This window comes from Anser cygnoides, chromosome 5, assembly GCF_040182565.1.
Source record: "Anser cygnoides isolate HZ-2024a breed goose chromosome 5, Taihu_goose_T2T_genome, whole genome shotgun sequence".
Taxonomy (NCBI): Eukaryota; Metazoa; Chordata; class Aves; order Anseriformes; family Anatidae; genus Anser; species Anser cygnoides.
In genome coordinates, this window is record NC_089877.1 from 30,444,972 (window position 1) to 30,462,520 (window position 17,549).

The 17,549-nt window shown below is 42.1% G+C and overlaps 1 protein-coding gene across 10 annotated transcripts in view; it reads left to right on the top strand.

Moving 5' to 3' along the window:
* The first annotated feature begins 1,083 nt into the window (after positions 1–1,083).
* The window catches only part of PCNX1 (pecanex 1), a 91,595-nt gene continuing 75,129 nt past the window's right edge, over positions 1,084–17,549 (top strand). For 7 of the 10 annotated variants that reach the window (XM_013191211.3, XM_013191216.3, XM_013191247.3 and 4 more), the window contains exons 1-2: positions 4,320–4,646; positions 12,898–13,106. In XM_013191211.3, the coding sequence (XP_013046665.1) occupies positions 4,494–4,646; positions 12,898–13,106 (362 nt within the window). In that variant the 5' untranslated portion in view covers positions 4,320–4,493. Of the gene's footprint in view, positions 1,135–4,318; positions 4,647–12,897; positions 13,107–14,813; positions 14,871–17,549 lie in introns of those variants that run through there. The other 3 variants (XM_013191223.3, XM_048065081.2, XM_013191274.3) reach the window with 3 other exon arrangements.

A 17,549-nucleotide genomic window follows, 5' to 3' on the forward strand; every position in this document is an offset into this window, starting at 1 on the left:
CTGGGAGGGTGTGTTGTACAGTGACCATGATACAGGTGGGTGCAGGCTGTATCCTGGCACGCAGCTGGGACTGCACTTTGTGATGTGAATAATAACCTACCAGCACAGCAGGGAGAGGAGGTCTCCTGGTACGTAACCTTCCTGCTGGTAAATCCTGCCTGATCTGCACCGAAATGCTAGAGAATGTGCGTGCTTCTCCTGGTGTCTCTGAAGGGGCTATGTTCCAGTTGGGAGCTGGAGTAGCGTACAGGACTGATTGCAATGTGATCCCTTTGTAAGGCTGAATCCGGTGTGACTTCTCACAAAAGGTTTTGTTGAACTGGGGAACAGAGCTGCTCGGGAGGGAGTATGGTCTGTGAAAGGATCTGGCTCTTGCTTAAAGTTTAAAAATTGTGAAAATAGCAGATAAGCTGCTATTAGATGTAAACATAATGGCAATGTGCCCCGTGAAGCCTTGCAGTTGGTGAAAACTATTCTACTATAAATAAGAACAAATCTAGAAAAAAAACTCCTGACAGATTTTATAAGAAAACTATCTTACAGTGAAACCAGCTTAACAAATAGTATTGTAGAATGACTTTGTGCTTTCTATCACCCTTGTAAATAAGCCTACTTCTTATTTCTCATATGAGAGGATAAAACACTTTTATTGCCATTTATGATGGTACTCTGGGTTCAGATAAACCCAGTTCTAACCAGGTCGCAATTTCAGGCAAATGGTGGAAATAAAGTCAGGACATAAAATTGTGCAAAGACAGCTAATGACCAAGAAGCAAATAAATATTTTTAACTATTGCTTTTTAAGAAATCAAAAGTTAGATGTCCTTCTCTCCTAGGCTGATGAATTACATGGTGAATTGAGTTTTGTCTTCTTTCATTTTTTTTTTTTTTTTTGTCAGAATTGTAGCTTTGGATACTGTGTCTGATCAACAGAAAGACATACGTGTCGGCAAGATCTGAAAGTCGGGGTTGTAATATTGCTGTCTAGCTATAGATCCTGAGACAAGGAATCAATAGGGAGAAGTAAATAAAAGTTGGTGATGAGCCACAAAGGCCTAGTTTGTCAATCTTCATCTGAAAATAAACACTGTGCCCAACATGGAGACTAGAAGTACCAACTGTCGTAATTGCAAAGTGAGTAAATCAGTGTTTTTCTTATTTTCTGCTGATTGTTTGATTAGCTACTTACAGCTTGGTATCAAACTGTGATGATGACTTCAATGAAAATTACAAGGAAGTGCCAATCATAAGCTTGTTTCTGGACATAAAAAAAACTACACCCAATTTAGGTAAAATTTTAACTTGGTTTCACCTCTTCTCCTAATTATCTAAGCTACCTTGTCATAAAACTTATGAATTGTCTTGATAACTAATTTTAAAGTTATAATTTGGGGTATTCCACATAAGATGTCTGGTGGTGGGAAAGTGTAAAGCTTAACTTCCTTGAATGCAAAGGTAAAAGAGACTAAAGTACTACTAATGGTCCACAGCATGCTGCGATATTATTCTTAGAAATGGTAACACGTCAAAGTATTTCTGTGGCAGGTTTCAGTGTTTTGTTAGTCTTGATTAACTTCCCATTCTAGTAATATCACACATTAAAAGAAAAAAAGTGTATTTATAAGATTGGTCAAGAAATTGTCATCACCTCATCTGAGTATTTGGTATAATCTACGTTCTACTGTGCACCACATATTGCACTGACCTGACATTGCAAATGCCCTTTCAATCCACTGGGGTGTGGCCTGAAGTAAAGAAAAACATTGCTGCAAATGATTAATGATTAATATAATTAATATGATCATTCTTCCTTGGCCAAATCTGAACAGCCACATCTGTATCATGATGGCATATGAAAAGAGAACCAATAATATCCATTTGCTCCAGAAGTCTTTGAAATAGGCTGCATTTGTTAGGAGGGCACTTGACTGTGTACATATACTGAGAATGTGAGGAAACTGGATTATTATCTGGCCAAAATAACAGTTGCAGTTTTGAGTCATCCTCCTCCTGTGTAACGCTGGCTTATGCAGCAAAATGACTTCTTTACCTCAGTCTTGGCATACTAAATTATAAAAGAAATGCTCGAGAAAAAATAGGTTGCTCTCCAGTCATCTGACTTAATGCCCCCTTTTAAATATTTTATCTAAAACTCACGCGCTCTTCACCAACGTTGAGTTCTAATTTTCCTAGAGTACATTCTTTTTCTTGTACAGGGAGTAATATCCATCGTCCTAAAGTATTGTAAGGCTAAAGCAGAGTACAGAAGACAAGCCAGTTATTTACTGGATTGCAGAGATTCAATGCATAGACTGAGTCTACTGCTGTTGCAAGATACAGTTTGTTTGTTTGTTTCTCTTAAAAGCTAGTCATGATTTTTTTCTTACTTTGTTAATGATGCCTACATCTGGCCTCATTATCAGTTTTACCTTCAGGCATGGATGGATTCCAATAATATTATTTCCCATCCTGTGTCTTAATGTTTTCAGCCTGCCCGCATTTAAGTGGCTAAACAATGAAATTTAATTGTCCTCTCAAGCATGTCAGATTCTCTTGCTTATTTTACTGGACTCAGACTAAATATTCCCAGGATCCAGTTCTCTTGAACAGGGCTGTCTGTATTAAACTAGGTTATGCTGCTGTGGATCAGGGTAGAACCAGTAATATTCTAGGAGCGGGGTTAGGGAATTCCATCTTCTCACACAGGAATACTGTTTAACGCGAATCATTACTGTAAGGCTGAGGCTAGTCTCTCCAGATTCAATCAATGGCTCCTAAAGAGAAGCATAAAGGTTTTTACAGCATTTAGCGCAGCCTTCAGACACATTATTAATGAACGTTATCCCTCTTTCCTCCTTTCTGTGGAGAAGGTGAACAGCTTTTATGTAACGTTACTGAAACAGCAGCTGGAAGAACTAACGCCTCGTAATCCTGATGGTTACATTATCGCAGTGTATTTATGGGTAACACATCCTAAGAACTTCATCTTCCAACAGCTGTGTTTGTGATTCTAAAAGGTATTTTGGCAAATGATGTCATTGAAATATAGGCTTCATAGTTCTGTTTTCTTCTGAGTCTACTGTAAATGATGTTTGTCACAATTGGCTTTATTCCCAACAGAGGGAATACCTTCTCCTCACCCATGACAGTCCTCTGTGGGTTTTTCTGGTTCTTGTTTTTTCATCCCCCTTTATATCCTTTTTTCCTTTCAGATTTCCACACCATTTGACAGAGTTTAAAAAAAAAAAAAAGTTCCTTTGCAAAATACCATGAGCAGTCACTTATTCAGAAATACAATGTTTGAATAAAAAAGATCAAAATTGTTTGTTTATAACGGGGAAGAGAACCGATATGGTTGGGGGTTTTGCGTCCACCCCTTCTGCCTACTTTCCTGCTGGGGAGACAAACAAACAAACAAAAAAATAGATCAACTACATCTGTTTTGAGTCAGTCACTTCTATCTTCTGGTTTTCCAAGAATAGCCAGATGCTGCCATTGGTTAGCTAACTGTTGGGGAGGAAAACACGGGCTGTGCCAGTAGCACAGTCTCCTGAAAACACAGGTCCAAATGTGTGCTCACGGTGAGTCATGACTGGGTGTTTGGGTGTTTTCGCACTGCAATTCCTCCTCAGCACAAGCCCAGAAGGTGATGAGCTCCCGGCCTTATACCTGTTGGAGGGGAGAGAGGCTGAGTGGGGTATGGGACAGAACCTGGGTGGGCTCCTTCTGCCACAGCAGTGACGGTATAATGATGTACCCTCAAAGCTAGTTTTCCCAAAATATGACTGGAATCAAGTCGTTTAATGAAGGATCTTCAGCATTATGTATCTGTAGGTTGTAAGGTGCTTGACAGTGCTCTCAAAACCTCTTCCCTTATCTGTCTTTCCACCTGATGCAGGGCTTTGGGGATGTGCTTGTTTAGGGGGAAAGCTTCAGGAGCTGGGACGCAGTGACCATTGAGGGCCCAACTCTGATTTTGTGTGTGTTGGAAACAGTAAAAGGAGCCCTGGGGCTGGGACAAGGCACTCAAGGTGCTTGGTAAGGTCTGGTATTGACAGGAAATGGAAGTGCTCTGAGAAGGGAGAGGTGGTTATCTTCCTGTAATTCTAGAGAACCAACTGTCCGCCGTCGGACACGGCGATCCCGAAGGCCTTTTCCAGCCGGCCTCGTTCCACACCGTCCCCCCGCCTGCTGACAGCGGCCGCGCCGCCTCCCGCCCCGCTCCCCCCCCTCCCCTCCGCGCCGCCGGGGGGCGCTGTGTGAGGCTCCGCGCAGGCGCGGTGCGCCCCCCGCCGCAAGGGCTGCCGGGCTGCCGGCGGCGCGGGGGCGGGCGGGCGGCCCGGGGCCCGGACATAAGATGGCGGCGGCGTTGCTGGGGAGGCGGCGGCGGCGCTTGCGGCCGTGCGGGCTGTCGCGGAGCGCGGGCGGTGCGCGGCTCTGCCCGGGCTCGCAGGGCGGATAGAGCGGGGCCGGCCGGGCGGAGCGGGGCCGCCATGGGCTCGCAGGTGCTGCAGATCCTGCGCCAGGGCGTGTGGGCGGCGCTGAGCGGCGGCTGGTACCAGGACCCGCACCAGGGCGCCGGGGTCAACGCGCTGCACCTCTACCTGTGGCTCTTCCTGCTCGGCTTCCCCTTCACCCTCTACATGGTGAGCGCCGCCTCACGCCCGCACCGACCGGCCCGCGGGGGGCCTCGGGCAGGGCCGCACGGGGGGGTGGCAGCGGGCAGCGGGCTTCTGCCGTGGCACCTCGCCTCCGCCTGCGTCCCGGCCTCTGGGGGTGGCATGGGTGCAGGCAGCCCAAGAAAACACCGCTTCTGTGCGAGCTGGCAGATAGCACCAGCGTTTTGGGCTGGCAGCTACCCCCTGCTCTTTATCCCCCCGGCTTCGATGCCCGGCAGGGATCTGCTTTAGGGGCCGTAACCCGAAAGTTTATTTGGCCGTAACGTAGCGTGCTGGCGCTGGGCCGTGTATTATTGATGAGATGGTACTTTGGCGTTTTGCTTGCCTCTGGGCTTTACTGTGCCCGTTTGGGAGATTTTGCATTGAATGTACCTGGCGCTTGGATCGCAGCAATTAAAAATGCTGACCTTTAAACCTAGGAGTTCTCTTGGTGTTTGGACTTAGCTTCAGGAAGGGTACAGTCAGCTGTGACAGAAGGAGGCTCTTTTCTGCTGCCCATTCTGTGTTGTACGTAATTTACGAAGTACTAATATTTCACTTCAGGTTTCTCAGTAGAACAATGTGATCATTCTAGGTGTGATGTGACCCGTCCTGGGCGTGACACAGAATGCAGTTTGCAAGTCGGCCAGGTCCAGATGCTCTGAGAACATAAAGTAGAAACTGCCTTGTAAAAGGAAAAACTCTGCATGAGTGCAGTTGTGAAGATTTAGAGCTCTTGGGTCTTGTATTTGCTTTGTGAAAAAGCAATATTTAAAACTGGAATATGAAATGCTGAGAATTAGCTCCTGTGGAAGGGGAGGTTACAGCCCTGTGCAGTTCTTAATTCATATTGCTGTGTCTTGGAAAAGGTAGCTCCAAGGCTTTTTGTTTGAAAACTTCAGACTGCTGGCAAGGAAACCACAGGCTGAGACAAACTGCTTTTAAAACCAAAGTTGATGTGACAACAGCTAGATAAAACTTTCCACTAAGCAGATCCACCCGCAATAAAAACTGAGAGTCTATATCTGCTCAGAGTTCCGCTGAAGATGGGAAGAAGAGAGACCTTTTGGTCTCAAATGCAGCTTTTTCAGAAGTAGTGCTCTTCCATTTCGGCAGAATAGTTGGTTTAATTAGCACTACCTTGCTGTGAAGGCTGCTTATAAAGGTGAAGTGAACTATGTGCTGCATGCACGGGAGACTTTTGAAGAGGGTCTGATTTATATAACATGTCAGTCTGCTATCAGCTGATAAATCTGGACCAGTGTTTGGATCTCCTGCTGCTCTTGAAGCAGCAGTTAGGTTTCGCTTGCTCGTACTATGGGGTAAACTTCAGTGTTTGCTTAAACTTGTTTCTTTCCCTGTGTACAGGGAAAAGATGAGCAAAAGCAAGCTGCTTCAGGTTTTGTTGAGGTCAGAGAAATTCTCTTGCTTCATAGCTCTGGACAAGTTAAAGATGCAACAACAAGTGCCAACTTCCCTGAGAAAAAGTAGGGAGATTAGTCACAAGTTGAAGCAGATTGAATCATATTTGGCTGTTTTCCCTCTTTCCACCCTCTGCAGTTTAAGTGTTGTCTAGACATAAACTAAACAGGCAGAACAGTGATGGTCATCTTAGTCCTTCAGCATCTCTTAACTTCTTGTCAGAATAAAATGGGGTAAATGTTGCACTGCTGTAGGACATACGTAAATAAGCAGAACTCGCTAAAAAGTCTTAGGTAATCGTAATCTGAATTCTGAGTGTGGCTCACTGCTGTGTAGGAGGGAGTTTCTAAGCTAGCTTCAAATGACTTGTTGCTGGCAGACAACCCCGTGTGTTTGAAAAATAAAGTGTATATAAAGACTTAAAATGCTGGCAGGTCTTACATTCCGTGTAAAACTACCTCATGTAAGGAATTCCAAGATCATAGTGCTGCTGTGATGCGTGAGGGCAGCGGTAAGTGTAGTTAGTTTGAAGTTGTTTAAGTAGCAACAAAGGCAGTAGAATCCCTTCAGAATTTTGCCCGTAACTGGTTCTCAAGACTGAACGCACCTTACGCGAAGCTAATCACTTCTTCCAGATATTATTTAATGCCAAACAGGAACGGAACGTGATCTTTTTTGACTGTGGTAATTCAGATGCGCTTGTTGCTTAAAGATTTGGTTTATTGTACCAAACGTTGGTAATCTTTCATCTGTGCATTCAATCGGTTGGTCCCCTATCTTCAGGATAGAATTTGGTAGTGGTTGTGGTTACCAAGTTGTCGTGTATCTGTGTGTCTTTTGGCTTGTATATGCCAGTGCTCATAGGGCTGATGGGTTTAATGCGTGGTGCTAACCAGTTGAAGGAATTAGCAGTTAAATTCAGCTAGCCTATTTTCCTTGCTCTGTGATCAGTCTGTCTTCTGAGCTTGGACACATGGAAGTCTGTGGTCTGTGCCCTCAGTGAAGGAGAGCAGACACATAGATGCATATTACAGATCAGGATGCTCTTCTTTTCCATGTGTGTCTATACCTGCTTTGGGAAGACTGTAGATAATGAAGGAATCAGGGTGTAGAGGAGAAGTGTCTGCCCGAGTGAAGCTGCTCAAGTGGGTACTCTTGGATCTGTGGCTTGGCAGCATGCGTACAGTAATATTGCTTTCTAGACTAGTTGAATGTATCCTGCTTTGGTAGTTGCGTTCAGTAACAGGCTCAGCTACACTTGTTCTGCATTTCTGTCATAAAAGCCAATCCCTGGTTTTAGATGAATCCAAAGCTCAGGCTGGGAGGAGAAAATATGCCACAACATGAGGAAACTGCACAACTGGGTTGCAAAATACAGCGGTAGCGCTGGAAAAAGATGCCCTAAATCCAGAGGCTGATGTTGTGCACCGGTGTTGCAAGGGGGAGGAGAGGGGAGGAGGCTGCCAGAGGCTTCCCCGGTTGGAATGCTGTTTCCAGCCCCACCACGTGTGCAGGAGGGGGCGAAGTCTTGGCTCCCGCACCCAGGGAACTTCGCCAGTGGCTGATGATGAGCCAGGAGTGTACCTTGCTTGGGGTGATGGGCTCGTACCTACAGAGCTTGTCTCTCAGTCAGGCACATTTAGACACGAGTTCACTTAATAGACTTCTGATTTCCTGACTTGTGTACATAGCTATAGCAGTAGGTCATGCAAATGTAGCTTCATGTGAAGGTCTTCTCTAGAGGAGTTCCTGAGATAAGTGTTGTTTCTTAAATGAAGAGTTCAAGTACTTGTGTGTATGATGAGAACCCCTGGTATCTCGTGTTGTTCTAAGCTACATCTACTGTCTTGGCTATTACAAGTCTTGTTTGTACATTCCAAGTTTCAGTCAAAAACTGGATAACTTGTAAGTGAATGTGCTTCCAGATACCAGCAGTTCTTAAGGGTTCTGGCCGTTCATAAACAAACGGTGACAGATCCAGATCTGCTCTTTCTGGAATATCTTTCGTCTTCTCCAGTATGATTGTGTCTGTAAAATACTGGCCTTAAAATGCTGGAACTTCAGAGCATTTCACAAGGTAACTATTATTGTTAAATGAATACTTGATTGATGTCATTTATATAAGGACTCCCAATCTGATTTGGACTGAGAGAGATTCCTATGAATGTTCTTAACAGCTAACACTTACACCTCTACTCTGAAAGTAATTGGGAAACTTCATTGTGTCTGTAGTGTCTAGCTAAAGCTAGATGTCTCTTGAGAAGATCCATAAAGTTGTCTGTGATTCTTCATAAGTGTGCAGCACAACCTGCGATAAAGTGGAACTTCCTCTGTGTCCTGGCATTTCTGTGTTTGAAACGGTGACTCAAGATATGGACACCTTTGCGGTTTAAATGGGAGTGTTTTTAAAGTCCTGTGACTGGTGGTCTGAGGCTTCTCTTCTAGTCTAGGTTGATGACTGAAATCTAGGAGTGCTCAGGTGTTTGCCACCCACTCTGCCACAAAGGGTGTGCTGTGGTACAGCTGAGATGGCTTTGCAGCCCGCTGTTTCCAGAAAGGACAGCCCTGCTCCTCATAACTGTGCATTGCTGCATCTTAACTTTGTTCATTGCTGCTTATTTATCTGATCAACTAATTTTACCACCCTTGCATTAAACCTCAGGTGTTTCAGAAAGCTGCAGCAGTAGACCACTGGTTGCCAGTTACAGCCAGCTAGAAAGAAACCTGTAGGAGTGAGTAGCCTGCTGCAGAGAGTGGGACCGTGCTTTTCATTGACAATGAGGTGATAGTACAGCAGGCTTGTAGTTTTAGTTCAAGATCACACCCAAATAATGCCTTGTAATGTGTGCGTTAGAAAAGGACAGTAAAAATGGAGTGCAGTTCTCTGCTTTCTGTATATAGTTTTTTATAGGGGAAAGATGAAGGCAAAGTAACCAGTCTTGAAATAACTGATTATTTTTTTTTGAGATAAGAATCCACATATATTAGTATGCATTTCATAAGTTGTCTTGAAAGGTATAAATTTTGAAAGTGAATGCTGAGGGAAAGGTGTTAGAAAGTTGATGTCTTCCCTGCTGCTTTCTTCCCCACCCCATGTTCTTGACAGAACTTGACTTCACTTTAAGGTACAGGGAAATACTTTTAGCTTAGAGTTTATCTAATTTTTTACTTGACTTGTTCAAACACAGGATGGCTGATGTTTTCAACAGAATGTAATTAAAGCAGGCAGTTTTTGTATGGTCATGTCTAGCTCTCTTTTCTCCTGTAACAGCTTCAGTTGAGACTGGTGCTGTTTGCTGTCTGTTTTTTTCCTGGTGCCAATGAAAGTGTCCTTAGTGATGTGCAGTAAAATGAGAGTTTCTGTGAAATACTGTTGCAGGTACAGACCTAGAGCTTGTTAGCAGGCACTCACTAGTTATAACCTGAGGATTTTAGTGTGTTGGGCCCAGTAAAAATGCTTGTGAAATTTCTCATGAAAACAACTGCAATGAGAGCTAGCTGGAGACTTGTAGGACTTAAGCATTCCTATTATAATCTTGACGATCCTGTTGTATAGGATACTCAGTTACACTGGTCTCATCAAATGTGGTAAAATGTCACACACAGCTTAAATTATACTACAGTTATATTAGGTTGGAAAGGATCTTCAGGATCCTCAGGGCCGACTGTCAACTGACTGTCACTACCAAGTGCCATCACTAAATCACCTCCCGTAGTGCCACATCCACACGTCTCTTAAATACCACCAGGGATGGGGCCTCCACCACTTCCCTGGGCAGCCTGTGCCAGTGCTTGGCCACCCTCTCCATGAAGAAATTCTTCCTAATGTCTGATCTAAACCTCCCCTGGTGCAATAATGTCACTTTAAGTCGCATTGGCTTGTGGAGGAAAGACCCCAAATGGAAGCTGGATGTTTATAAGTTTGGCAAAGAAGAACAGGGAAGGCACCAGTGGTTTAGGCTGAGGTGAGGTAACGCTACCTCTTGAGGCTGGGATGCAGAGAAGTTGCTGGTACCATGGGTACTGCTGCTGTACCACAGTGCGAGACTTAACTAAGCCATGATCAGATAGCATGTCCAGCGTACTTCACTCAAATTTCTTCTATTCCCAGTATATACATTCTATCCAGAGAGGAGTAAGTCCCAATAAATACAAAGAATGAAAAATATTGAGTTGTTATATTGTTTTATTTTTAGCTCTCTGCAGTCCTGTGGAAATGGGATGTGAGGAAAAAAGCACCCTTTAATTCTTTGTTGGGTTTGATGCAAGTTGGGTTCATTTTCCACACTTTGTATATTGTTCTCAAAGCTTTCCTTTGCAGAACAGGATGGGAGATTTGACATTTCACAGGATAAACTGGATATAGTGTGTGACCTTGCCGCTGATGGATAGGAGGAAAGAAATTTAAGAGCTCCCCAGATAGTTAGAAAGTATAGGCTTGTCTCTTACAGACTAACTTTGGTCATCTAGTGTTAAGCTGATTGCAGAAATGGCTTCTGAACAGTGGGCACTTGTAAAGGAGAGGCCAATTGAACTTGTGTTTGTGATTTGGTAGAGGACGGCTTAGCAGGTACAGGAAGATTAAACATTTTGCCAGAGTTAATGGGCTTGCCCGTGCTTGCAGAAAGCTAGCTGCCTCTGAAGCTCTCTGAAGCGTTGCATTTCTGGAGGAAACCCTTGTTGTGTTGCTCCAGGGGTTATGGAAGCCGTTAGCATCGTTGCGGCTCCTGGTTGCTTATTGATGCCTTTTTTATGTGTCTTTGTTTCCTCTTTCTTCTCCTGAGGTGGTGTTTGGTAAGTGAATGTTTCCCTATCCATAGGGTCTTGTCCAGCTCAGCATGAACTATGGCAGGCAAAACCTAAGTTAGCATGCCCCAGCTTAGTTTGCCTGTCCCCTTTCAAATGCTGTATTAGGTGTTGACTTGTTTTAGAGGATGGGATGTGGGTTAAACTTGATCTCCTTAAGAAAAGAAATCGTAATAAGTAACCTCCTTCCTGATAGATTCTAGACTCAATTATTTATACTTGCTTGGTTTGAGAAATGTTGTGTTGATTGATTGGTTTTGCTTCCTGCCAGAAAGTCAGCGGCCAGATTAGGGTTTGGTTTTGTTCTGAAGTCAACAGTAGATGCAGTATTTAGAAATATTTATTCCTTTATCCCTTTTGTTACTACAGTATTTTGTATTTAGAAATCTTTTCAAACAGTGTTTTTGCTAAACTCCCAGCTCAAATTACTTCCAGTTCTTTCAGGACATTCTCCTGAATATGTAGAAATATTAATGTTTTAATCACATCTCTGTTAAAAGTGACGAAAACTGGCTCAAGGTGCAAGATGTAGAGGGCTTTCTGTCTTACATTCTGGTCATGTTCCCTTTCTGCAGGATGTGCATGGACCTTTGATCACCATAAAGGCCCCTCAATTGCTGAGGGTTATATAGGGAGGGTGAAGAGATGTATGAAACAAGCTGGACTTAACCTTAGAATAGGAGTCTAAAAAGGCAGTTTACTCATTCTTCTTGTCTGCTGAGTTCATGTTCATGCTGGGTAACAAATGCCGTTCAATTCCTATTGTCATTTGTCTGTATATAGACTTAATGTTCAGAATGTGATGTGAAACTGTACTAGCAGCAGGGTAAAGGACAGTGATGTAGCAGAATATTTAAGTACCCAGCCTCGTGTTGCCTTTGTGAGGAAAATGGTGTGTTTGTGGATGGTGTCTGAGAATTAATACTTCATTTCTTTTAGTGACTGGGCAAATGAAGTGGCAAAAGTATAAATACAAATAAAAGGTAAATTAGAAAGGTAAAAGCCTTGAAGTAAAAACTGGAGTTTGACTAGTATTCTGAACGCTTTTTGAAAAGCTCTCAGGCTGCGCTTAGTATCTGCTGCTGAAGTGACTGATCTGTAAAAGCCTTGTGGGTCTCAGCAAAAGCTGTATGAGAAGTCTTAATTTTAAGTGGAATTTCCTAAGTTGAATTTAGGACTGAGGTTATTTGTATGGCTTTTGGCCACCTCTGACACAGCTGAAAAGTTCTCTTCAGAAAATCTGCATTGGCTGCCTTTCCTTGGGCATGTAATGGTCTAGTACAAATGTGCCTTGTAGCATGTGGTCTTGCAGGCTGATGTGGGCTTCTGCTTCAAAGCACGAGCCATGAATGTAAACAGACCTCTTTTGTATGCAGGTAGGGGAAAGTTAGCATTTTGTGACTGATCCATATCTCGTCATGCAAGAGTAGCTGTTGGAAGCTGACAAGCTAAGTCAAAACATCTAGTTTGGGTAGTTGAGCAATTTACTCCTATCCACCATGCTGTCACTCACTTCTTTATTTCTCCAAAAAATGGAATTGATGTTATGTGCTAGCCCTAAAACAAAGTCTCGCTCTGAGCTTAGCTTAGTCTTGAAGATGCTTAAAATCTCTCCGTCTTACTTGCTCATAAAAAGTAATTGAAAATATGGTGACATAAAAATCATGCTGGCTGTAGATCGCCTAGTCTTGGTCCCACGCTCCAATAGTCTCCGGAGAAGGAGAATGAGACTTAAATTTGGCTCTCAAACATGAGTGGTTGGTCTACTTAGCAAGCTATTCTGGTGCTTTGGTATCTTGTAGTCCAGTGTTTTTTAAAATCTTGCTGGACTTCTAATAATCTCAATGCAGGGTTTGACTTTATAGTGTGTGTATGGCTTTTTAACTTTAATTTTTAGTAAGTTCAGTATCTTCCGGATGAAGGAAACTGTTAAACTCTAGGTAGCTGTATGTATTCATATGGACATTCGACCTCGTATTCACTAACTCTTCTTCTGCTCTTCTTTTGAAAGGCCCTTCCTTCTTCCATGATGATAGTAGCTGTCTACTGCCCGGTAATAGCAGCACTCTTTATCGTTTTGAAGATGGTGAATTACCGCTTGCACAGGGCGCTGGATGAGGGAGAAATTGTGGAGAGGAATGCCACTGAGCGTATGGACAGAGGTGCAAAAACAGAACAAAGCAGTGTTTCAGCCAAGAGGAAAGACAGCAATGGGCCCAGGTAAGGTGTCTGCCAATGCTTGTGTACTGCTGGAAATGATAAACAGTTACACTTTCATCAGGTGTGTAACTGGAATGGTGATTGAGATAAACAGGCTTTCAGAACCACAGAGGTCTGCATCTGTATTTCTCAGTGCTTAAGTGCAATCTTAAAAACCAGACTTTTTTACGTATTGGGTTTGAAATGATGGCTTCGTGTTAATTTCCTGGTTCTTCCCCCAGAGGAGTTCTAGAACAGCATTGAAACAACAGCATGGAAAATATGTGCTGATTAGGTTGCTAAATACTTAATGAACACAACCAGAACAAGTAATCTTATTTCAGCATTAGACTTGTTTTTAAAAATTGTGCTGTCAAAGACTACATGCTAATCATTTTATCACCAAAATTAATGTCTGATCTGGATTTAGTTTACTTAGTTTTACAAAAGCAAGATCAGATGCAATGCTTGATTCCAGTTGTAGGCTTTCTTCAGGAGAACACTGTCCTCTCTACTTAGAAATTCTGGAATTGCTCAGCTCAGTAATGAAGGTGATGATTCTGAAGTACTGTCAGAAGGAGGTGATTCCTTTCAACAGATCTTTGCTGTTGCCAGCATTAAAAAAGAGGCTTCCCTCTGACCAGTCTATGTGAAGAGCAAAAGATGACTCATCAGGTTGCAAGGGCAACCTAACCAGTCTGATCAGACTCCGGATGTGTTGTGAGCTCTGTTATCCAGGCCTCTGCTTGGCTGAAGTTGTTTGAGGGCATCCTAAGAGTTAGACTATATGAAATAAATCAATCTTGAATTCTCAGCTTCTTAAAGACCTTTCTCCTTTATTCAAGTTTCAGGTACTAGTAGCTATGAATTGTTTTCAGAGTGAGGGATTTGATAGACTGTCCTGGCTCTTAAAATAGTTGTATTTCTTAATTTAAAAAAAACACCAACACACCTCAAAACCATGAAACTTTTAAATAGAGGCACTATGCTGTAAGGAAACGTAATTAAAAGAAGCCTCTTATCCTGTGTATGAGGAGGCTTAACGAAAGGAAGTGTTCGTGTGGTGTTCTTCAAAATCTTCAGCATAGAAAGGAAAGGATTTCACTGTGCATGTGGATAGCTTCTCTGGGGATGGGTCTTAAGTTCTTCTGTATCTGCTCTCAGCTTAGTATTGCTTGCAAAAAACATGTCTTCGATTCCTTTAAAGCTGGTATACGGTAACTTGTATCAATCTTTTATAACCTGACCTTTTTTCCATTGTGTGTTTGGTAACTGAACCTGCTGACTTCAATTGTGACTCCATTGAGGTTACCATACACCCTACTAAAACTGAATTAAGTTGTTTTGGCAGAATGCTTGCCTAAATGTATACTAATGTTGATTCTGCTTAATAAAATTCATGGAAGTAAACTAGCGGTCTGTTCTGTGTGAATGTAACCTTGCTAATGTGTGTTTTAGATGTGATCCTTGGATTTTATTTTTTATAAGCCATGTAGGTTTTGCTTCCAAAACAGTTGCCAGGACTTGGCAAAGGACTTTTTTGTACTAGTATTGTGAATTACGTTTTGGATATTTCAGAAGCTCTGTGTTTTCTGAGGAGCAGTGATTGTGGGCCAAGTTACTACACTAAAGCATTTGTGAGCTCAGACGTAGAGGTTAGTTTTCTGTGTGTCCTGCTTGCCAGCTAAAGTTTCATTAACTTTATATGATCCTTGTTCCCACTTTCAGGTCTCTTAACTAGAACTGGGAACAAGGTCAATGCAGAAATTACGGAGTTACTTTTTGGTAAGTGGGATGTGCAGTATATACTAATCTTTGCCTGGAAGCTCACAAGAACACTGGGGTAACATTCAAACCAGTAGAGGAGATATAGGGTGAGTTTTGAATGTTGAGCTATTAGCTTACTATTAAGTTAAATCAGAACAGTAATGGGAGAAACTTTTTTTGAAGAACTGTGTATAGGGTTTTGTTGTTGTTTTTTTCTTTAATTCTGCTTTCCTAGCATAGGAGGGGTATAAGGGAGACAGGTAATACAGTCAGCAAAGATGTACTAGATTTTTCACCCCACACAGACCCTCGTAGGGACCACTTCAGATATTCCTATTGATATTTTTGGAGAATTAAGTGATAGACTAGTTTCTACGCAAAAAATGCGTTGAGGATTCTGTTTAGCTTCTAAGAACTGCTCTTTTTTCTTTCTGAAGTTTCACTTAGTTTACCTGTGAAATAGTGCTTTCAGGTATCTGACAAAAATGGTGTGCTGTCATTTGTAGGCTTACGTGGGCTGCTTGTTTATCATCTGTTCACGTTGGTGTCTGAATAGGATCAAACTCAGGAGAGTTTCTAATCTTTCAGAAAAAACTTTAGCTTAGTTAAGCAAAGAACAACTTGCTGTGTCTTAAGAGGTGATTCTTTACCCTTTCTCATACTCATACTCCTTACGAATTTGAAATTCTCTAGTTAATATCTCTGAAAGAAGGTTGTTTGTTTCAAAGATAGGACTGAGTTGTTGTCTTGGTTCTGTAACTTCTAGTGCGATTGTTGACTTCATACTTACTTGACAGGGTGGTGTTAATTACACTTCAGCTTGTGTGAGGTTTCATTAAAGCAAATAAATATTGGGAATACAGGCTCCTAATCTTGCGTAGAAGAAACAGTGCAAGTGTAATCCGTTAGATAGTATCAGTGGACCCAAATAGATGTCTTAAAACATTTAACTTGTAGTCTTGCATTTGGGCTTCTTGTGTCAGTGACTACTATGACTTACAGCAGGATAAAGAAAGCATTAACTTGGAGACATTGCTGTCCTTGACATCAGCCAGTGTGGGAGAGCTGAATTTCACATATACTTCCCTATAAGAAAACTGGCAGCTGGAGCGTGTGGTTTCTTAATTCATTGCCTTGACGTTGCATACACTGCTTAAACAAGTAGAGCAAGGAAAAAAAAATAAAAACTGTAATCTCTATAACTCTTGCTTATATCTCTGCTATTTCTATCTCCTTGCAGTTTTCTGTGCCTGGCAGACCTCTTCTTGATCTTGGAGTTGTTTTGCTTTTTTCAAGTTTAAAATTACTACTTCAGGCTTTAAAGAAAAAGTCTCTTGATACTTGAAATTGTTGTGATCTAGCATATTCAGTACATGCTGTGATTCTTCTCACATAATAGCAACTTTACCTTTAGTCTGACCTCATTTTTCTAGTCGAGTCTGGTCCATCTCAGTCTTTAACTGGGCCCATTATGGGGCTATTTAAGTGCCTGCAGAAAACAGTAAGGTGAGGAGGATATTTTTAACAGTGAGGGTTTTTAACTCCCCTCACCCAGCTTTCCAGACGATGACGGAGAATACTTTCTTAAAGGCAGTATCTTCCTAAATCATATGTATTTCAGGTATGATTTCATGGGTCTGCAGGATGGAAGGAAAGGAGCTCTATGGGCACAGGAAAGTGTTCAAAAGAAAAGAATGAAGCCCTTCCTCTGCTTTGTTCTGAGATCAAAATTGTTCGTTCTAAATTCTCTCTGAAAGTTGTAGTATGAGCATCAGATCTCTTTAGCTAATCAGCCTAAGTCAGGTATTAAACTGAATTGATTTAGGCTGGCAGCTTCTTAAGGCTTTCAGTTCGACACACTAATAAAATAGCTGCATATAGTAAACGTGCAGGCTTTGGATGCCTCCTCTGTAGCAGTCTTGATTGCAGGTAGCTGGACATGATTTATTCGCTCTTCTCAGTTTGTGTAGTAACTTCACTTCTGTTTCTTTGCTATTCTTTTCAGTTTGCAAGCAACCATTTGCTCTAAGGTATGAAGTTAGCAAACTGTTAGAAATTGGTTATAGGACTTGATAGCAGGAACAAATAGCAACTATGCTGGCAGTGAAATGACTCTTAAGGATGTGGGCTACAATGGCATTTGGAATCTTCTGGGCGTACAATAGTTAATCCTGGAAATCTGTACTTCCTGCTTGTTCCTGCAGACATTTTTGTTTTGTTTGTTACTAACTTTTGTTAATCCTTTAGTTTCTGTGTGCTGTCACAGAACACAGCAGCTGTGCATAGACTCCTCTTGCGTTGTATTGTTGCTTATGCTGATATCTGGAGGTTCACTCTTAAACAAAATTGCCTCCTTCCCTCACCCCTAACTATCCTCCTTAGTTCTGTGCATGAAAGCTGATTCATGTTGCCTTATTTTGCTATTTCAGAGGATGACCTTTATTCATTTGGAGTGTTTCTGAATAAATTATTCAAACGAGGAAGAAACTTCATCTTTTTGTGAAAGGCATTATATGTTATTTCTGTAGAGGTCATAACATATGCTGAACTTACACATTAAGAAAGAAGGTTTTAGTTAAAACTAAACTTTTTATTATGCCCTTAAATGTTCTTAAAATATTTACTTAAGGCATACTCTGTTTGGCTACAGCTGACGGAAATTGAAGAAGCTGAATTCTGCATCTTGTTTTTTTTACC